The following is a 23,428-nucleotide window of genomic DNA, read 5'->3' as shown; positions in this document are numbered from 1 at the left end:
AGTGTTCGCACTTGGCATGAAAACCACTTCTAAAATTTATTAATTGAAACTTCTCTTTCACAAAACTCTACACTGTTATTGTTTTCCTTCCCATAGCTTATTTTGAAATTCCCATTGCAGAGATTCAGATGAGGTGCTTAATTTACTGACCTTGTTGCTTTTGGATATTATATTCTTTTAGCATTTCCCACTTTCATTGCTATTTCAACAAGCTGCATGCTAAATTCTAGGCTTAACATCAAAGTCTGCTTTCAGTTACATTTTGGAAGCTTCATTGAAGTCTATGGGGTAGCCAGAGTCAAACCAATATCTATCTAGTCCAGTATCCTATCTCTGGATAATGCCAGAAGCTTCAGAGAAAATGGAAAGAACAGAGCAATTTCAAGTCATCCATCCCCAGCAGACTAGTCCTTGCTTCTGGCAGTCAGAGGTTTAGGGACACCCAGAGGAGTATGGGACAATCAGAGCTACACACAGCATTCAATTTTTGGGTGTACCATAGATGTATATGCTGGATATTTTCTGTTCCATTACCTAACCCTTTCCTAATGGTTCCTAACTTTCTGTTAGCTTGTTTGGCTGATACTTTACATTATTTTGAAAGAATTCGGCACAATGGCTCCAAGTAGTTCCTTGAGTGGAAACAGCTTATTTGGACCACGTCACTTTTTATTTATAGTTGAAATTGTTTTCCAACATAGATTATTTTGCACTTATCGATATTGAATTTCATCTGTCATTCTGTTGCCCAGTTACGCAATTTTGTGAGATCCCTTTGTTACTCTTCATAATCAACTTTGAATGTAACTGTCTTGAGTAATTGTATATTGCACGCACATTATGCCACTTCACAGTTAATTCTCATTTCCAGATCGTTTACCCCTTCCCAATTTGAAAACTGACCATTTATTCCTACCCTTTGTTTCCTACCTTTTAACCAGTTACTGATCCATGATAGGACCTCCCCTCTTATCTCATGAATTTGCTTAAGAGCCTTTGATAATCAAAATGTGGTCCTCATCCATTAATTTAGTCTAATGGAGAGAAAGGACAATCTGAGGATAGACATAAAGGGGTAAAGGGTATCACCACAGAAAGGAGCTGTCAGAGCCCTCCATGTTTTATGAAAATTGGCTTATGAATATGCATAACTCAAAGACACTTTATGCAAGACAGATCATGTAACCTGTCATTCAAGAGCTTGTGATCCCCTGAATGTGTATATTCAATGTTTGCACATGTATGAATCTTGTATGTGAAGTTAGGAAATATAAAGGGTGAGTCTGTTTTTTAATGCTAAATGTACAAATGAGGGCCATTAGTGATACTCTAGGAACTTAATGGCTCAGTGATCAAGTCAATGAGCTGTGAATGGTTTTGTTTTTCCTGAAAGCCCAAATTGTGATTAGTCCTACAAGAGATATGTGACCATTTCAACCTGGTACTTTTCCACTCAAGGTGAGAGAAATTTAAATTGAGCACATAGAATTCCTGATTTGGGCAAAAAGGGATAGAAAAGAGGAAACCAAACATTGCGGGGAGTTGCTGGATGCCAGAAGACTCCCAACATACCACCCAAGATGCCTGCTGGGAACATCTAATATTGAACAGGGAAAGGATTGTGTCAAAGCTAGGAGCCTGCCTAGCTCGTGAAAGAGATGATTAGAACAACAGTTAAACTAAGAATTTCCATCTAACAAGTTTCTTAGTGAATTAGGATTAGCTGGCTTGTTTTATTTTGGTTTAGTAACTTACTTTGATCTGTCTGTTTTCACTTCCAATCACTTAAATCCTACTTGTTATACTTGTTTATTATAAGTCCAGTGTAAATCATCATTATTGGGGGGGGGGGGGGGGGGGGGAAGAACCACTGTGCATCTCTCTCTTTCATTGATAAAGAGGGTGAATGCATGAGCTTTCTCTGTTGAAAACTTTTATACAGAGTAAGATGGATTTACTTGGGGGCTTGGTCCCTTTTGAGGGTTGGGTTCTTGAATGCTGCAAATGGCCCTATAGCTGAGTTGTCCCAAAGCTGAACTGGTTCAGTGTCTGTGTTGCTCTGCTGGGGGGACAGTAACCCCAATTCTGTGCCTTGGCTGGTAGAGACCAGAGCTTCTGGCTCAGCTGGATAGGGTGGTACAAAGCCTCAGAGGGCAGGGTTCAGTGGCTTTAGCAGTACACTGAGAGACAATCCTATGGGAACATCTGTGATCCAGTCGGTCACAGGAGAAGAACACCAAAACAATAGCTTACTGGATCAGACAGCCAGTGTCATCCAGTGTCTCGAAGAAAGCATACAATAATGTGTATAAATATGTTTGAATAGTGCAATACTATAAATTCCTTCCTGACTCCAGGTAGATAAGCAGCTTGTACCCAGAAACCTGAAGATTGTTAGCACTTAAGCATTTAAAATCCAGCTACTGTAGCTGAAGATATTTTTCTTTAGAAAAAGTAATCGGCAAAAATTGAAAATAGCCCACTTTCTTCAAGTGTAGTTTAGTAACAAAGCAAAAATTGGGCCTGGGATGATTTATTTGACCTGAAGCTGTACTGCTGGTGAGAATTCAGATACTAAAACAGCAACAGAAAGGCTTTAAGTTTCTGCCTTGTGGATAGACCCCATGATATTTTTTCAGAGTATATTCTTTAAGGCTGTCTACACTGGCAAGATTTTGCTCAAAAGCAAATGCTTTTGCGCAAAAACTTGCCGCCTGTCTACACTGGCCGTGAGTTCTTGCGCAAGAACACTGACATTCTAATGTAAGAAATCAGTGCTTCTTGCGCAAGAACTATGACGCTCCTGCTCAGGAATAAACCCTCTTGCGCAAGTGTTCTTGCAAAAGAGGCCAGTGTAGACAGGCAACATGAATTTCTTGTGCAAGAAAGCCCAATGGCTAAAATGGCCATCAGAGCTTTCTTGCACAAGAGAGCATCTACACTGGCACAGATGCTTTTGAGCAAAAGCACATCTCTTGCGCAAAAGCACATGCTAGTGTAGCTGCTCTCTTGCACAAATACTTTAACGCAAAAACTCTTGCGTTAAAAGTGTTTGCGCAAAATCTTGCCGATGTAGACGTGTAGCCTAACAGTTCTAATGGAATCTGTTTGCAGTTCAGGAAGGTAGAAATAGAATTGCTACCTCAAAGGGGAGGGTGTTGTTTTTTAATTTCCAAATGAAGTCAGAATTCTTCTTAAAGGCCCACACTAGAGATCCATTTCCCATCACCTAAGTAAACCCCACCTGCTGGAAGACAACGATGGATCAGAGACTGCATGGACCATATCAGTGGAGAGTGCATCCAGAACACTGGTCAGGAATTCGTTCTTCTTGGGTCCTGGACAACCTAGGAGGGCAAGACAGATTCCTTTTACTTGTGCTTAGCTGGATAATTTAACTCTAAAAATACTACTTTGTTAGAGATGGACCTGAACCAGAACACTTCATTTAAATGCTTCACAATTTTGGGAAAGTTCAGATCCTGGTCTAGAACCAAATGTCTAGATCCAGAACCACTTCTATATTATTGATCAGAACCAGAAAACAGATCCAATAACCCTTGAAGTCAGGGGTGTCTGGCTTCAGTTCTAGCCCTCATGGTTTGAAAGTATCTCCTTTTATCTCAAGATTTTTATTTGGGTTTGTAACATAAGTTCTTTGTTGATGTGATACATCAAACAAACACAGCCATTTGACGTTTGACCATTAGGCAGTTTGACAATGCATGGAACAAGCTAAGTAGCATCACCTTAGTTTTAGACACCCCCTTTTACTTCTCTTAAATGTGTTGATCATCAACACTATGGTCTGCAATTAATCTCTCTCTGCTTCATTTGCCCATTTGTGAAATGGGGATAATACTACTTTTCTCCCACCTTTGTCTTGTTTCATCTATTTAGATTGTATGTTCTTCAGGAAGAGGGACTGTCTCCTGTATAGCACCTAGCACAATGGGACCATGATCTTGGTTGGGACCTCTAAATACTACTGTGATACTATTTAATAATAATAAGGTCACTTCCTCTGAGAGCTAATGCTCTAACTTTGGTTGACAGCACAGTTCACCAATCTCAAAGCAGTGCATCTGGAGTGTAGGGATTCTGCTGATAACCTGACAGGTGTTGACAGTTTGATTTTTCACTCACACAATCCACCTGTTTCATTCCCCCCCCCCCCCCCCCCCCCCCCGCCCCCCCAGCCCTCCCACCTCTGGGATCTTGAGCCAAGCTTCAGGATTTTTCCTACCTTTATAAAGGACTGAGCTAAACTGTAGCATGCTACAAATACCCACAAGTATTGCAGAGAGAACAGGGGACTGAAATTTGTATTTTGCTGCTCAAGCCTATCTTTAGTATTTTAATGGTAAATACTTTAATGGAGGTGCAGTTACTCTAGTGTTCTTCCCCAAAACAGATGAGGGAAGTGCTTGAAAGGTTTCTGGGGAAGGAAGATTAGTGCATCCACAGGGATTCATTACTTCATTACTCTTCAGCATGGCCCCTCAAGAAGGAGGTGGAACTATCTGAGACTGGAAAGCTCAACCTTGCCTGACAAGTTATTCTTTAATAGGTCCCTTGTTGATACAAGGAAATGAGCTGCTGTTATATTAGCCGTGAGCAGTGGCACAGTCAGAATGGGTTAAGCTGTTTGGCTGTTGTGTGCAGCAGCAGAAGCCACTGCACATTATTATACCCAGTATATTTATGCAGTTACAAATGCCTTGTCTTATGTAGTTCCCCTTGACACTGGGCTATGTTATTCATGTAAGATGCATATAACAGGAATTCACTGAAGCAAGTTCTGCTGTACTAAAGACACGTATCTCAAACCAAGTGCAACTGTCTTAGAAGAGTTGGTCTTTGCTTTAGTCATTCTCCACTGTCCGTGGATTAAAATGGCAAACAGACATGACTATAATCTAAAGTCCAAAGCATAAAGGCAGCTAGACTGGTTCTGTAAATATTTTAAAAGGGCTGTGTGTGGCAGGTGCGATTCAGACTGCCGATCGCTCTCATGCAGACCAGCTGACAGGGGAGGACAAATAGGGCAACTGCACAGAGGTTCAGCTGTTCAAAGCCGGGTCAGGACTCTTGGCCACTGTTGCTATTATTTTGGTTCTAGGCCCCTTTGAACTACCCCAAGAGCCTCACTCTGCTGCTCAGCTCCATTTTGAAGATTGGGGGACCCAGTGCCATGATCCGGGTGGCACTAAGGGCTGAGTGCCTGAGGCCCCATCCATTCCACCTTCAGCCCCTCTCCTTCTGGGGGCATGGAGCCGGGGCTCCTCCCACCCTGCCCTGGGGTCCACGGTGATTGTTGACTCTGCTGTTCTTATTACATGTTCTTGATGACAGCGGTCACTAGGGACTCAGCAGGGACAAAGCAATTGTTGGCATTTCTGACCCACACACCTTAAATGATCTAACTATGAGGTGTGGAGTGCAGTTGAGCAGTGCAACCAGCACAGCCTTTGCCAGTTGTTGTTTGGCTTGAGACCCCCTGATCGGACAGAAGATTGAATCCTGGTTCTTATTCCCTGAGAATTCAAATCTTACATATCTCACACAAGTCTGACCATGTTTGTGCTCGCATTGTGGGTGAAATATGCATCCATTATGTAAAGGCTGAGTACATGGGCTCAAGTTGCAGTGCAGTGAGGTATGGGTCGGTTCTCAACTGCAGTACAATTCCCTCACCCCTCTCCTCATGCTGTCAGCATGCCAACCTATGGGCCAGAGCAGTGCCTATCGCCCCTCTGCACCATTGCTGCAGAGTTTTGATCCCACTGGCTCCATATAAAGGTAAACCGTACAGATGCTCCCCATTACAACCCCCTCTACTGGCCACAGAGACATGCCTTGCCTGGCTTTCTGCCCTATCCTTGCTTTTCCAGATCGCCCTAGTCAAGGGCTGAAGTTAGGACCTGGTGCTTGCAGTCTGTATTGCACCTGAACTTTGACATGAATGAGCAAGTGTCAACTGGCAAAGTCTGGGAAGGAATGTTGCATTTTTTCCCCTCTCAAGCCACTGCACTCTTCTCTTTCTGACTTGGCAAGGTCAGATCAAATACAAAATGACCCAACACATTGCCCCAAACTCAAACTCAGCTGGAATCTTTTAAAAGGTTTGAATATGTACCTTTATAGTTATTTTTATTATTCATCTCGGGGTTTTTTTTAACACCATGCTCACCCCTCCTCCCTCCCAAGATGTCATGTCCACAAGTCTCTGAGCTTCATCTGGGGCCAAAAAGCAGAAGTATTAAAATGCTATGAGAAGAGCTGTTTCTCTAAAGTTTTCAGCCCAGTTATACAGACACCAAAGGCTCAATAAAATTCTGATAACCACATAATATTGGGAGTGGACTAAATTAATTTGGAGTGAAGCACTCTAATTCCAGAATAAGTCAGTCCTGAAGATAGACGTGTGAGTTGGAAGGCTCATGATCATGTATCAGCCTTACAGCGCTGAAGGCTCTGTTCCATATCAGCTGAAAAAGGGTTATCCCACAGGTTAACTAGAGGCACCTGAAGCCTGTTCAGCGCTGCCAGTGACCTTTAAAAACACCTTTTCTAATGAGAGGGGAGATAGTAAGAAAAAAAGTTTTTCCCTACATGAAGAGCTGGCCCCCTTTCTGTAGGGGAAGAACCATGGTAATGCACTGTTTGGGGATGGTACTGAGAGTCCAGCATAACAAGGCAGTAGCCCAGCGAGGGAACAGCGGAAGGTATTCCCTTTTTCATGTTATGAACTTGTTCCTTGCTTTGTTTGGTGGGAAAGTACCCTTTAGTCTCACCTTGTAAATATGCAAGTATTAAAACTTGCACGAGGAATAAAAGCTCTCCAAAATGGAACTAATTTACCTCAGACACCCTCTGCCAGAGGGGGAAATACTGCACCTGGTAAGGTGAAGCAGGTGCCATTTTAGATGTACACCCTGCTTTAATTGAATTCATTTCCCTGTGTGGACAAGCCCTAGCAGGGCAGCTGATGGGGGAAGTACAAAGCAGGTAATTGCCTGAGGCCCCGGCAATTAGAAAAGGCCAGGGCTCTGGGGCCCTGCCACAGATACTGCAGCAGCAGTGGTGGATGTAGCTAAGGCTGCCTCTGAGGGCTAGCTGGGGAAAAGGAGCAGCATGGTCTAGGTAGCACTACAGGCTGGCTGCCCCTTGCCGTGCCCAAGAGCTCATCTCCTTCCCCAGGGCCTGGAGCCACCCTTCACTCCCCATTGCCTAGTGCCTGGCAAAGTCTGGCACCAACCCAGAGTCCTAACGCTATATTAATGCAGCACTGAATACGCTATTGGCACTGTTGTGAAAAATATGCAAAAGGCTGATCTCTGGTATTTAGTAGAGATAAATCTAAATCAGCCCCTCCTGCCAGATCTTAACCACTCCAAAACTCAGAAAACCTGGAATCAAATATCTGGGCTTGGCCCCAGTTCTAATATTTAGTCAAAGTTTGGGAATGCTTATATATTTTTTTTCTTCTGTAAAATTGATTTGTAATGGGGAGAGATTGTTTTTGAATGCCTACTGAACCTCTCAACTTCTGAGTTTCACTGAGCACAATCTGAAAACTGAGGCAGTACTTATGGAAAACAAAAATCTCTAAAGAAGAAAATGAGTGGAATAAACTATAGCCTAAAATGACTTCATCTCCCTCTCCCTCTCTCTGGCTTACTTTTAATATCCAAATTGGTTAATTTAGAAGCTACATTTCAACTTGTCATATCACTTAGTAACAACTTTGACACATCTGGAAGAAACAGTATGGTTAGGAATGTTTTCCAGTGGCTGTCCATCCTGCTGTCAGACACACACAATGTACACACAAGAGTAAAAAATCAAACGTTAGCAATTCATATGAGCCAAAACCAGACAAGAAAATAAATCAGTGTCTTAATTCAAAAAATAAATCTCTCATAGTTAGACCAGCTATGGGCAATTTTGCTTAAAATTAACTGGGGTTCTTAATGGCATGTTTCATAAACTTTTGAGAGCAGTTGGACAGCAATAGAAATCTTCATAAAGAAAAAAACCTTACTGTTAAAACAAACAACCTGTTGCTGTGAAACATTCTCAGTTATAACTCTGCCACTTAACATGAATTGAAAACACACAAAATCCTCACCACTGAAAGCACAGAGCAAATATTCAGTTTCTCCCAATTATAACTTTTGCTGACATGAGGGCAGTTAGACAGTAATTACAGCATAGTGAAACCTCTGTTCTCTGCAGGTGTTATCAACTCAGAATAATTCTCTGGGGGCCTCATGCTGTGCCTTAATTTTCCAGAAGCTTGTGGCTAAAATGGCAGAGCTAGAGGGAGTTTTAGTTGGATTGTAATGAATAATTCACTCTCAGTGGACTGCATGCAGAAAGGGGAAGGCTAGTTTGTTATGAAGGTCTTACAGTTTTTACTATGGTATATTTGCGTCAGTTTCTTTTTGTACTGCTGCCTATAGTGTGTGGCTTTGACAGCTTACATAAATGATTTGTTGTTAAAGGGTAGAATTTGAAACCACATGGGTGTTACACTGCAGGTTCAGAGATGTAACACAGAATTAATTGTTTACTTTAGGACTAGTTTTACCCACAATTATGTTCTCCGGTCAAATATAAAATAGGCCTTAGAAATCTTAACCATCAAATACACACCATAAGTGATAGGAACACACAAACCCCTCACTTCAGCTAGAAATACAACAATGTAAAAACAAACAAGAACAAATTATTATACACTTAGGCATGTATACATGTGCACAAACATTTACACACCTCCTTGTAAATTCCCTTAGAATTAACTCTGTTAAGCTCCAGACTTAGTGAGCTAGACTACAATCAATCTCAAAAGAAAATATTTTGCAGCACACTTTCAGGAATGAGTAGAAAAGTGTATTTGTCCACTGCTGTAAAAATGTCTAAATAGTAAAAAATGATCATTAGACAGAGGAGTTATTTACTATATTCACACTAACCTTCCCCTTGGATCAGCTTGATTGGAAATTGTATCTTATTTGTTTTAAATCTGATAGCTTTTAACTTGAATGTGTGGATTTTTACATCTCTTTTGTTAATATTAACATAGGGCTAAATCTTGTACCCAGCATTTATTGAAATCCCCATTACTGATGCTTTTCCACATGAGAAGACTTAAATAATCAGCAAATATGCTCTTGTCACATGTACCTGTGTAGCTCTTTGATTTTTGTGGGGTTGCACAAGTGTGAGAGCAGTTTATCTGAGTGTGTTTGTTAGTGTTGGTAGTTTTATATAAAATATTGGAGGTTTGCTTTTGATCAAGTAAATCATGCAAAATTCCTGGCTGGCTAGGAACTTTGTATGACCTGTATCTCTGGGGTATTTGAGCACCTACTAATTTTTTGAGTCCTGGTCCAATGCCTTAACCACAAACTATCCTTCTTCCCTCTCAGTGAAGTTCACCTGTGGTGCAGAGGGCCAGGACAAGGTCATCCTCAGGGTAGTGGCAAGGAAGTTAATTGGTAAAATATCTTTATTTGCATCAGAATCATGTACTAGTCCAAAGAACTTTAAAGTCAGCCTGACATATAAACATAAACTTGTTGACCTACCATAGATTAAAAGTCTTGTGTGGAAACTGAATTTTTTGAAGGCAAAGCTGAGTAGGTCCACTGAAGTTCACACTCATTACTAAAATTACTAAAAGTGGAGCAAACAAATTCTCACTTCCAGGTTGCAGGCACACAAAAAGGGACTCTATGCATCCAAAACATCAGCCAACCCTTTCAATTTTTTATTCTAGAGTTACCACACTGCTAAGAGCTTAACATGAGTTGGAGAGCATTCTGGATATTAACATGCAAATGATCACAAGAAAAGTGTACCTTCTTGCCACTCATTGCCATATCTGCAATAAGCCTTGCAGAAGGGCCACACTAGAAGTGGGCTTGGCTGTTGAATGGGTTTCTGTGCCAACTTTGCATGGTCCGGAGGAAGAGTATAGATCCACTGTACCCAGTAGCCCTAGGCTAAGACCTTATGCATATGGCACAGATGGGTTAGGCTGCTATTTCTGACTCTGGTTTGAGCTGTAGATTTCAGCTCTCCATTAAACGTCGGTTTTGTGTGAATTTTCTTTAATTTAAAAAAAATCAGAATAGTGAGAGGTAGTAAAAAAATACCTTTTATGTTCATATATTAAAGTCTAAAATATTTAGAACTTACAAAATTAGAGATGATATATATTGTAAGTCCAAATCCATTAGACTCTGGCTACTATGTTATTTGTGTGGGTAAATACACCAAAATTAAGGAGTACCATGCATAGGAGAAGAGGATGAGCAAAGAAGTTAGGTTTTGCAGGTGATGAAATGTTGAAGTTGGACAAAGACATTTTTGATAATGGCAAAAGCTGTTTCCTGAGAGTATATTTCAGTGCTATTGTTATTCTGGGTATGCTGTAAAAGAATGAGTAAAATACAACCTAAAATGAAGAGAGTGAAAACCTGTTTTCTTGACTTGTATTGAAGGACAGTGATGCTACTGTCATTGAGTTTTCAGGAACGTAATTTTGAGGACCTATCACAGGTGAATGGGGCTGAAATGTAAGAAGTTTCTCAATTGTCATGTAAAACTCAAAGTTTGAAAAACACAGATAAAAATCAGACTAAGTGGATGGGTTTTTTTGTGCACTTCTCTCTTCCTGGTTCTAGCTAGGAATGGAAGCAAAACGACTGACCTACTCAGAGCAAACACTGTTCTTATTTTATTCTCTTCCTGATTGGAAACAGAGTGTTTTGGAAATTGTTCTCTTCCTACAAAATATTCAACCTAGCTTTGAAATCCTGAATGGTCTGGATAGTTTGATGGAGCATTTGAAATGTTGACTACTTATGTTTAGCCAAATTGAACCCAACTCCTGACCTTTTGTGGTTCATCCGGTATTAAAACGAATATAAACTGCTGTCAACCCACATTGATCCAATTGCAGGGCTGGGACAGCAGTTTATTTTTCTGAAGCTACAGCATGGTGAGTAGGTCAGTAAACAAAAAAATTATGATGCAGAAGAAACATAAAGCCCAGAGAAGAAAAATAACTAGGTGACCTTTTTACAGTATTACATTTGTCAGATATACTACATTTCAAAATCTCCTGTCACTGAAGTATGCAGGCACCATGTCGGACCATAACCACACTTTCTTAAATAGCTTATTGAATTCAGTTTAATAACAGCACCCTGTCATCTGGGCTTCTATGTTGTTACTTAGGATATCAGTTGATATATATGTCACCATTATTTTGGGTGTTACAATACATTGTTTTTTAATTAAAATGTAGTTAATTTACTATTTTCAAGTTGCTTAGGTATTCTCTTCATGTTGATGTTTCCTTTCAGGAGATGAGTACAAAATAGCCATATTAAATTACAACAATTTCAATATCCATTAAAAAAAAAAAGCAATTGCAAAACAATATGTTCTTGCTGTTTGTGTCATTTCCAGAACTACAAGGTGCACAATTCTGTAGGGAAATGGAAGCATAAGGAAATGTTTAGAAGGGATGTTTTCCACATGAATTAATTAGATTAAGCTGACGACTCATTGAGAACCTGCAGGAAAAATGTGGCCTTTGCTACAAACTGAAACTGCTTTTACCTCCCTAGATATTTCTGACCCAAGGCTTTGTCTACTCTGGCAAGTGAATGCCACAAGTTCTGTCATTCACTGGTGTTTAAAAAAAACTCACACAGCCCAAAAGACAAAAGTTTATTTGAGGGAAAGCGCCAGTGTGAACAGTGCTTTGTTGGCAGGAACGCTCTCCACCAACAAAGCTACCACAGCTCTTTGGGAGTGGAAGATTTTTGTCAGTGGAATAACTCTTTCCTGCCAATAAAGAAACCTACACTGTGCACCTTGTAGCAGTATGGCTGTAGCAGCATAGCTGTGTCACTTAGGGCTCATCTAGACTACACGGAACAGTCGAAAGAGGCTATTTCGTGTGAATTTGCATATCTTCTTCCGATCACACTTTTGAAAGCAGAACTTTCGAAAGTGAAAGTAGTTTAGATGCAGCTTTTTTGGCGAACCCCCCGCCCCTTTGTCAAAAAGCCACCTAAACCTCAGTTTTTGAGGAAGAGTGGCTTTTTTGACAAAGGGAATGTTCGCCGAAAAAGCCGTGTCTAAACTACTTTCACTTTCAAAAGTGCTGCTTTCGAAAGTGCGATCGGAAGAAGATATGCAAATTCCCACAGAATTTGCATATCCTCTTTTGACTGTTCCGTGTAGTCTAGATGAGCCTTTAAATCTGCATAGTGTAGACAAAGCCTTTGAGAGACCTTTTTCCACTACAGCCACGAGAATGCGAACTGCATCCATCTTTTGCTAACACACGCCACAAAAGGCTGTATACAGATACCAAAAATCATCTGCCTTTAAACCAATGGAATGGAAGAAGTTCAGAGTAAAGTTCTCAAAATGATTCAGCCCAGAAAGTTTGCATAGAAGGTAGCTATTTTTCAAGATGACATGCTGTCTAGCAGTGTGTCAGAGCTGAGCCCTCCCTCTAGATCAGGAGTGGGCAATCATTTTTGCAGGGGGGCCAGTTAAATAATTTTGGTACAAGCTCACAGTCTGATTCTACCTTGGAAGGGGCAGGGCCCGGGGAAGAAGGAGTGGGGCTGGGGACTGCCCTCCCCCCAGTGTTGTCTGGGGCATGAGGTTTTGCATTAAAAACACAGCAACGGGCTTGAAGCTCCTGGCCTCGCTGCTACCATGTTGCCTGGCAGCCATCTGGGGTAGCTGTGGCTATTTGGCTTGCTGCTTCTGATCTGGCCAGGGTAGTGCTGCAGCCATGAGCCATTAAATAGGATCTTACTGCCTGAGCCACTGCCTGGAAATTTGGTGGCACGGGCAGCAGGATATTAACAGAATGTGGCCAGATGTTGTCCATGGGCCAGATCAAACTGTTAGGTGAGCCAGAGCCAGCCCCCGGGTCACATCTTGCCTAATCTTGCACTAGACTATGATCCCCCCCCATGAGTTGCTGTACAGTACAGTATGGTATGTGACATCCACCACAGTTTGAAGAACCTTGCAATAGCTCAGCAGCCTGAAGTGTGTGTTAAGGATGTTTTCAGACCCATATAGGAGCTCCCTTTCTATTAATGGAGATCTGCTGTGGGCAAATCCTGCCCCACACCACAAATGGGAAGTCCCACAGACGCAGCAAAATGGGGGCAATTCTGCTGCTAAACTGGAAGCAGGATTTTTGGAGCCAATGAAGAAAGTGTTTACAGCTTATGTAACATGGATTCCAAACATGCTATTGGAGAGGTGTAGGTAGGAATGGGGAAGTGTGCATTGGGGCAGAAGTTATGGAGCCAGGTGTTAGACAAAAGACAGAGGGTAGCAACATGCTGCCCTGGAGATGGGAGAAAGAAGGGAAGAACAGACATCCTCCACTTGATAAAATCCAATACACTGGATAGCTTTATTTTAAAATAGCTAACATAATTCATTCACATTACTAATCAAGTCCTCAAATTCATCTTTTAAAACAAAAACCATTTCTAAGGCCAAAAGACATTTGAAACTTAATTCTATCAACATCCATTTTCCAAGTGATACATTTGGAAACTGGATTTCAGTCTTAGTGTTGGGTGGAAGGAGAAATGCTCCCAGGCCACAGAGGGTACGTCCACATAGCAGCGTTATTTGGAATAACTGACATTATTCCAAAATTACAAAAAGCATCTCTACACTACAAGCCTTTATTCTGAAATCATGTCAAGCTGGAGGACTTCTCACTCTTGACTTATGGTAACCCTCATTTCATGAGGAGTAAGGGATGCCGAAGGAAGAGTGTTTTTCCTTCGACTTCCTAAAGCCGAGTTAAGCTACTTTGACTTCAGCTATGCAATTGACATAACTGAATTTGCGTACCTTAATTTAACTTTAGCCCTGCTGTGTAGACGCACCCTGAGTGATAGACTGAATTTCAGTTCAGAGCAGGAGTGGGCAAATACCAGACTGTGGGTTAGCTCTGGCAGGCTGCTGCTTGTATATATACCTGAATTTGCCCAGGAATGAGCAATTGCAGCTCTCACTGGACACGGCCAATAGGAGCTATGGGAAGCGGTCGGTGTCCGAGTCTGCCTGGCAAAGTGCCTCTGATGTATTGCCCACTCCTGTTCCAGAGTGAGTCTTTGCAGCACTGATTAAAATCAGGGTTTACAAAATGTAAATGCTAACAGCAACTGAACTAAAGCTAGAGCAAGAAGGAAACACTAAAATGATATTTTACCACAGAATGGGATAATCCTTGTGTTAATATAGCCTTAGCTCAGAGCTTGCATTTCTGTTATCTTCATGGACACCTGCCACTAGATTTAACAGATGGCAGTGGCTAATTTTTCTTTAAAGAAACTGTGACATGACTGAAACAAAGAAATGTCCTGCTCAATGCATTGGTGTATAACCTTTTGCAGTACTGAGGTCAGAGAGTTGAAGATATCTTGGCATGTTGTGAGATCAGGACTTAACATTAGCTGACAAAATTCATTTTTTTTAATGTAGCTCTAACTAATCAGCATTAAAATCATTGCTGCCAGGCACTAACAGAGGTTTGCATAGTTGTGCTGGCCATTCAAAGAAGCCATTTGAAAATTATCATCTGTGTGGAATGGATCCCTGAAGCCAAATATAATATAGTGTACATTATTAAACAAACTGGTGTTTGTATCACACTGCATGTCTGACTTCTACCCACAAAAAAGCAGTGAAATTCAGAGTTAAATCTGATATTGTCCTTAACTTGGCTACTGTGCAATAAGAGTTCAGAAAATAGATGTGTATAATTTGGCAGCTAAGACACTACAATAACAGAAGCACAGTGGAATAAATTGAAGATGGAGGTGAATGTAATTATGGTTCTAAAGTGTTACCAGCCAGGCTGCAGTGCAGATGATTTTAAAAACTGCACACAGTAAATTACTTAATTATTAAATGCCTCAGATAGTATTACAGTAGGAGATCTAGTTACACAATGGCAATTCATTATGAATGACAGGATGCTTTCTCCATTGGACCACTTATCTATATGCAAGGCAAAGATAGCACAAGGTATTCCATCTTAATCACACCTCCTCGCATTTTCTCAGTGGGTGTTTCCTTCAAAAATGCTGATTGTGGCAAATATTCCTGCATGTGTACGCAATAGTACCTTCCCAACATATTCAGCAACTATAGCAGTTTTAAAATTGCTGGCACCTTTAAACACAGGGCAGGTGCAACATCCAGCTGTACTGAGAGAAAGGAAGTAAAGAAAGACAGAGACGAGAACTGTGCTGGGCATATTGTGTGGGGCTGGAGGATAAAGAAATCATGCCATCTGATGAAGTGGTTTTTACCCACAAAAGCTTATGCCCAAATAAATTTGTTAATCTATTGATTGCCACAGGACTCTCTATTGTTTTTGCAGATACAGACTAACACAGCTACCCCACACAGAAATCATGAGAAAATGGCACACTCATTTTGGTAATTAACGTTGACCCTTTACCAATTTAACTAATTAATATAAAGGCATTTTATACCAAAATACAAGTGTCTACACACATTTAAACCAAAATAACACAGGGTGTGAATTATAATTGAAATGTTTGATTTTACTCAGCATGTATATACATCTTATATTACATGGGGATGCTAAACCAATATGAGCCAGGCTTAAATTGCAGAGAATGATTACACACAAGATTGTAGAATGTAAAATGCGAATCCACTCCTTCGTCATAAACTGAAGGTGCCAGAAGCAATTGAAAATTAGAAAAAGCTCTTAAACCTTTAAACATGTTTAAACCTGACTTGTTTCAGTTTAGCTTGTGCCTGATAATTACAGAGGCAAGTCCAGATTAAACCATTATAAGATTGTTCAAAAGCAGTTTGCTCAGATTTGTTTGTAAACAGATTTAAATTAAGTTGGTGCAATTTTTGTGTGTCAGAGTCCAAAGATTTAAGGAGAGAAGGGAGAGACTGATGTGTCATCACTAAGCGTGAGAGACATCATGGAGAAGAGAGAAGGAGAACAAAGGATCAAAGGATAAGGGAGAGACATGCACAGTAAACAAAAGGGAGGAGAAAAAGAGGTAGCAAACTACTGAGATCTGCTACATATTTCAGCAGACAGACATTCTGTGCTCTAATACAGGCACCTTTGCCGGTGTGGATGTTGAGTCAAAGGCGATTGACGTGTTATCAACCAGCTGGGAGGAAGAATTTAATCAGAAAAAATGTGAATGATAATTGGGGAATTGTCTAAGAACACTTTACTAAGGACCTAGAAAGACATTGGTTAATACCTCCCCTTAAAAACAAAACAAAACAAAAAATCCTCCAACCACCTGGTTTTGCAAGGAAGTGCATGCTGCTATAAAGAATAAATAATTAATAAATGGAAGAAAGGGGAGGTTGATAGTAATGAACAGATATTAGAACTTAGGAACTGTGGGAAATTGATAAGGGATGAAAAAGGAACAGAAGAGGAAATGTATGGGTAGCAGAGTTAAGGATAATAAGGAGGAGAAACAAAAAGAGTCTTAATAATGATACTGGTCCATTACCAGAGGGAACAGGTCTATTTTATCAATAGTGTTTAAAAGAGCTGACTGAAGAACTCAATGGCCTATTAATACTGATTTTCAATAAAAGTTGGAATGTCAGAAGTTTGGAAGACAGCGAATGCACCAATATTTTAAAAGGAAGTGGAATGACCCAGGTAATTACTAGCATCTCAGGGTGAGACAGATCCCAATTTAGGAGTCCACAATTCAAGAAAAGAGCAGAAAAGTTGGACAGAGTTCAGAGAAGTACCAGTAGTCATGCGGGAGTCTCCATCCTGACCATTTTTAAATCCAGGTTGGATGTTCTCCTAAATTATTTTCGGAAAGATCTAGGCTGGTGTTATATAGAAGGTCAGACTGGGTGACCACAGTGTTCCCTTCTGTCTTTATTTAGTTGAATCCATCTTGGTAAAATATTAATGATTTTAGAGTTCAGAAGGAAAATTTTGCAAACAGTAACACCCGATTCATCCTGAATTGAAATGGCCTTCTCTAGCACAGTGCTTAAGCATATGCTCAACAATACGCACATGAGTAGTCCCAATGAACATGCTTCATTGCTTTGCTGGGGGTTTGGAGGCATATAAAAACAGAGGTAACATGATCTAGTAACAAGAACAGAGGACTGATATTTACGAGACTTAGGTTCAATATGAAATGCCAACTTCCAAGTATCTGTCTTAGCAACCTTGGGCAAAAGTAATTTAGTCTCTTTGCATCACAATTTCCTCATTTGTTTGACAAAGATAATACTGACCTACTTCTCTGGAGTCTGAGTGGTTCAATTAGTATTTATGATGTGCTTTGCAATCCTTAGAAGGAAGAGCACTTACATAGATTTACTTTTCCATTGAGAAGACCTTAATCAAAAAATGGCTCTTCTCTTTTACAACTTTTGCCTATTTTTCCCTGTAGATTATATTGTAATAATGGTGATATAAAATGGGGCTCCATTCTCTCTTGGCTATATAAAAGTGGCTGGTCTTATGTGTAAATAGAGATAAAAGATTGTGGGTGGCTGGGTTTGATCTGATTTGATCACAAGAAGATTTGATCACTGGTCTCTGCTCAAGAGAAGGTCAGGAGTCAAACATGATTAGTGGGGCCTGGTCTACGCTAGGACCTTAGTACGAAATTAGCCCCTAAGATTGATTTTTCTAAGTGATGCATCCACAGTACCAAGCCCATTATGTCAGAATAAGAGGCCATGGAATTCAAGCTCTGTAGTCCTGCTTTTCATGAGGAGTAACACTATTCCTGAACTTGTAAGTCCAAAATAACTTTAGTGTAGATACTCTGGTGCCGCTAATTCAAACTAATTGGCCTCCAGGAGGACTCCTGCAGCTCCCCAGAGTGCTTCCTGGGGCTCTGTGTCTGAAGTGGGCTCCATTAATGTGGACGTGCTACCTTGGACTACATTTGATTCATCCCCATAATGAGGACACAGAACTTTGAATTTGTAAAATCAGGTGCCCTGAAGTCAAACTGAGTACATTTGAAATCATTGTATAATGTAGACATGGCCTCAGTGAGGTGTGAGGCACAGGACGTGTGAAGGGAAGTTTACTCCAGCTGGTCTGTGCCAAGTATAGAATCACAGAACACTAGAAATTGAAGGGACTTCTAGAGGTCATCGAGTCCAGTCCCCTGCCCTCATGGCAGGACAAAGCACTGTCTAGATCATCCCTGACAGGTGTCTGTCTAACCTGCTCTTGAATATCTCCAGTGATGGAGATTCCACAACCCCCCTAGGCAATTTATTCCAGTGTTTAACCACTGTGACAAGTAGGAAGTTTTTCCTGATGTCCAACGTAAACCTCCCTTGCTGCAATTTAAGCCCATTGCTTCCTGTCCTATCCTCAGAGGCCAAAGAGAACAATTTTTCTCCCTCCTCCTTATAACACCCTTTTAGAAACTTGAAAACTGCTATCATGTCCCCTCCCAGTCTTTTCTTTTCTAAACTAAACAAGCCCACTTCTTTCAGTCTTCCTTCATAGCTCGTGTACTCTAGACTTTTAATCATTTTTGTTGCTCTTCTCTGGACCTTCTCCAATTTCTCCACATATTTCTTGAAATATGGTGCCCACAACTGGACGCAATACTTCAACTGAGGCCTAATCAGCACAGAGTAGAGCAGAAGAATGACTTCTCATGTCTTGCTCACAACACTCCTATTAATGCATCCCAGAATCATGTTTGCTTTTTTTTTTTGTAACAGTGTCACACTGTTAACTCATGTTTAACTTGTTGTCCACTATGACCTCTGAATCCCTTTCAGCAGTACTCCTTCCTAGACAATCACTTCCCATTCTGTATGTGTGAAGCGAATTGTTCCTTCCTAAGTGGAATACTTTGCATTTGTTCTTATTAAACTTCATCCTGCTCTTGAATATCTCCAGTGATGGAGATTCCACAACCCCCCTAGGCAATTTATTCCAGTGTTTAACCACTGTGACAAGTAGGAAGTTTTTCCTGATGTCCAACGTAAACCTCCCTTGCTGCAATTTAAGCCCATTGCTTCCTGTCCTATCCTCAGAGGCCAAAGAGAACAATTTTTCTCCCTCCTCCTTATAACACCCTTTTAGAAACTTGAAAACTGCTATCATGTCCCCTCCCAGTCTTTTCTTTTCTAAACTAAACAAGCCCACTTCTTTCAGTCTTCCTTCATAGCTCGTGTACTCTAGACTTTTAATCATTTTTGTTGCTCTTCTCTGGACCTTCTCCAATTTCTCCACATATTTCTTGAAATATGGTGCCCACAACTGGACGCAATACTTCAACTGAGGCCTAATCAGCACAGAGTAGAGCAGAAGAATGACTTCTCATGTCTTGCTCACAACACTCCTATTAATGCATCCCAGAATCATGTTTGCTTTTTTTTTTGTAACAGTGTCACACTGTTAACTCATGTTTAACTTGTTGTCCACTATGACCTCTGAATCCCTTTCAGCAGTACTCCTTCCTAGACAATCACTTCCCATTCTGTATGTGTGAAGCGAATTGTTCCTTCCTAAGTGGAATACTTTGCATTTGTTCTTATTAAACTTCATCCTGTTTAACTCTATTTCTCTAGTTTGTCCAGATCATTATGAATTTTGACCCTATCTTCCAAAGCACTTGCAATCCCTCAAAGCTTGGTATAGCACAACCCAGTGCTATTAGTCCTTATTAAAAATACATTTACACCAAAAAAAAAAAGAAAAATAGATATATTCTTTGGCACCAACTATTGGAGTAGATGAGGGAAACATGTCCCTTCACATTTGTGCTATCCTAATTTCCTCTCCAGGCTGCTACAGTTCTTGTTGCAAGTCCTACTATTTGTGCGTGCAATTTCACATCTGTATTCAAAGGTATTGGTTTAGGGAATCGTGATTACTGTACTTTATGTAATGTACAGTGAGCTAGCTTTGTATGTCCTTTTGCAGTAAGGAAATTCTAAAGCTTTATCAACTCAGGTCCCAGTGTTCAAATTTTTCATAAAGTTCTGTCCTGATTAAAAAAAAAAAAACTTGTTTGGAATCAGGAGTCCAGATTTAATAGACCCATTCAGATAATTGTATTATAATAAACACATGCAGCTTTTCTCCAGTATACTGTGGATTTATTCTCTGCTTTCCAGGGGAGATTTTGCATGGTCTGACCTTAGAGAATCAGACCACTGTGCATCTGTTCATATTGCTTCTTCCCCTCCAAACTTCTACATGAAGTGACTATTAAATGAAGTCTGCCTGCATGACACTCCTCAGCTACAGATGAATGATAGCTAGCAACAATAAAGCATTCACCCAGATGTCTTAGTGAGGTCTCTAAGCTCAAAGCACAAGCAGCTGAGGAATTTGACAAAACAAGGTTTCACTGTAGATTAAGCAACCAGTTTTTATTCTCCCAGAACACTCTCACTTCCCAAATGACCCTGGTTTCACCAAGCCACCTGTCTCTGTCAGAGAAATTAATGAACTTCAAAAGTAAATACAACCTGAGATGAACAGCAAGCCCTGTTTTTATAAACATTGGAAATGGCAGCACCACAGTAGTGCATTTTTCTCAAACAAGCCATAAAGAGAGCTATAAGTAAAAACATGTCTTCTGGACATTACATTCAATGCCACTGTATCGTCCATTAACCTCTTTATAAATTCAGCTGCCAAGTTAGCTGTATATCTATGTAGCATGGGATTTGATCCAGCAATTTCACTCCCATAGAATAGTGTGCAATGTTAATATAAGGAGTCAAGATGTATATTTCAAGAAATTTATTTTCATGGGAACTTCAGACAAATTATTTGTATTGTCCACACTGGATTAAACGTTTCCCAAAGACAACATATTTACTGAACAAAATCTTCCATATCCAGTGTGCTTAATCTGCACAACCCTGTTCTATAAAATATTTGTAGATGCTTTCTAAAACATTCAGATAAATTAGACATGCAGAATGTTAGAAGGTAATGAACTGGCCATGTAAATAAGTAATATATGAAGTTTCTGTTTGCCCTATATCTAAAAATGAAAAAGAGGGGGAAGCAAAAATGAAGTGAGACGAAATCTAGAAACAATAAATGACCATGTGTCAGAGAAAGCTGAGGATTGCTGACAGGTATAGAAATATATATTCCAATAATTGTCACCACAGTTTATTGTCCACATAAAAACAGAAGGACTGTTCGCACTGTTTTTAGAGTGGGAAAACATGTTTCCTTTTTCCTGCAAAAATTAGGAAGTTAGAAACGGAATTAGGGGACTGATTTTGGCAGGAAAGCGTAGGAACCAAACTTGATTACCCACAGGAGCTGGATCAAGCTGAGAATTTGATATCAGGGTTGTATACTTAATGCTAATTATTTTTATCCATTACTCTGGTTAAAATCGATAGGGCAGTGTCAATGCCATCTAGTGCATGAACTCTCCTTAGGTACTGTTTATGTAGTTCAGATAATTTCAGTCCCTAGGATTCCAGCTGGCACTGTAATTATGCTAAAGTATGCATTGTTTGCGTAGTTATGACAACTTTGATCCCATTAAATGAATCAAGAGAGGGGGTTATAGTTGTGATAAATTCCTAATTACTGAGTCCCAAGAGTTTATCAGGCCTAATGTTGTATACACAAATTCTTCTTTCTGAATGTATAGATTATTATTAGAAGCAGCTATTCATTTTAGGAAGAGTGGTTCCAGGCTTCTGAACAAAAAATAATAAAAATTGAAAAGCCACAGTGATGACTGGAAAGTTAAATTCCCCTCCACACTTAAATATGTGTGCATTTATTGATCGGTCTCTATCAATCAAACTGTGCTTTGCGGAGGATAAACACTATTGGGACAGATTCATCCCTCCAGAAACAAGGAGATTCAGTGTACACCCAATCGTGCCTACAGGAAAGCTATGCTTACAGATGATATTCCCACACGTTCCCTGGTGGGGAAGCATCTTGAATTTCCATATGAAGAGCCATAGAAGCTCCTTCACTTGTGGCTTCCAGTTACAGGAAGATACATCAAAATCAGTACATCTCTCAACTAGCCTGGACTTGCTAACCCAGCCTGGCCTTTGCCATGTTTTGAGCAACTACTGGTTGGCTCTAAGCCCCCTGCTGGAGCAGGAGCTGTGAATGGTTTATGCCACTGTAATCTCACTGTAGGCAGACTTTCCACTGTTATGGGCCAATAAACTGATTTCTGCTCAAACAAGCTGGCAGAACACAGAGGGAAACTGGCCCAGTATATTTAAATCTTGTAAAATTCAATGTCAATATTCCAAATTCCTCCACTGCCATCACAAAAAAAATAGCAGCTTTTTTTCTGAGCTATTGTTTGTTTTGTACCCTTTTAATTCTGGATAAACTGCACCATTGAAAGTTCACAAGAGGGTCCCACTTATTTACAGTCTTCTTAGAATATATCACGGTTAAAAACCGATTCAGATACTTCAAATATAAGAGTTCTCCACTGTTTACAATTGGCTCTTTGTAGGAAGGGCTGCATATACTGGGCCAATTTCTGTTTTCATTTATGCCAGATTAAATGCTGAGCAATTCCACTGACTAAAATGAAATTATTTTCAATCCAGAGCAACGTAAACAGAAGCGGGATTTAGCCCATGATTTTTATATTTCTATAGATGTGCAAATAAATAAGAAGATTATACGAATGGAGTGGTTTATATAAAATTAAAAAACAGGTAACTACCAAGCATACCAGTAAGCTTATATGTATTGAGCTCTTATGTATTACAAAGTCACTCTTAAGTGTGAGTGTGTATGCATGAATGTACATGTATGGTTAGAAATGTTGCAATTAATTAAGGGAGAAATAGATTAAAAATAGAGTGCAAGTGAACTGCTCAGAGGGTTCAGACAAATGCAATTTATCACATGGCTCCATGAGTTTTTTTTTTTTATTATTATTCTGCTATTGCTATCACCATCACATGTGATATACCTATAGAGGTAATAGTCAAGAATTATATAAAGATTTTGCTTCACGCATAGGTTTAATTTGAAATGTTGGCTAAAAAATAATAAATTAAAGGTCTTATTTTGTGTAAACAAATTTGCCTCCCTCAAATTTACATCCCTGTAGCATAACTCTGGATTCATATCAAATCTAGGTTTGGTATGTCCACTGGTACGTTCCAACATCATGAAAACTATGGCAGAGCTGGGTCTATTATGGAAAAAATAATCTGGTTATTCCAAATTTTAAATGAATTTGACCAGTATTTGATTTTCATTTGAAAATTTGCCAAACACTAATTTTAAATTGCCCAAGTAACCAGCAACTGTCAATTATATGGTCAAACAATTTAAAATGCAAACTACTGT

The 23,428-nt window shown here is 40.0% G+C and overlaps 1 protein-coding gene across 3 annotated transcripts in view; it reads right to left on the bottom strand.

Moving 5' to 3' along the window:
* The window catches only part of SMOC2 (SPARC related modular calcium binding 2), a 174,318-nt gene that overhangs the window by 10,535 nt on the left and 140,355 nt on the right, over positions 1-23,428 (bottom strand). For all 3 annotated transcript variants that reach the window (XM_075924671.2, XM_006121968.5, XM_006121969.5), the window contains exon 10: positions 3,245-3,347. In XM_075924671.2, the coding sequence (XP_075780786.1) occupies positions 3,245-3,347 (103 nt within the window). The remainder of the gene's footprint in view (positions 1-3,244; positions 3,348-23,428) is intronic.

This window comes from Pelodiscus sinensis, chromosome 3, assembly GCF_052426305.1.
Source record: "Pelodiscus sinensis isolate ZL-2025 chromosome 3, ASM5242630v1, whole genome shotgun sequence".
NCBI lineage: Eukaryota > Metazoa > Chordata > Testudines > Trionychidae > Pelodiscus > Pelodiscus sinensis.
The sequence above is the reverse complement of the archived record's forward strand: the minus strand, read 5'-3'. Positions and strand labels throughout refer to the sequence as shown.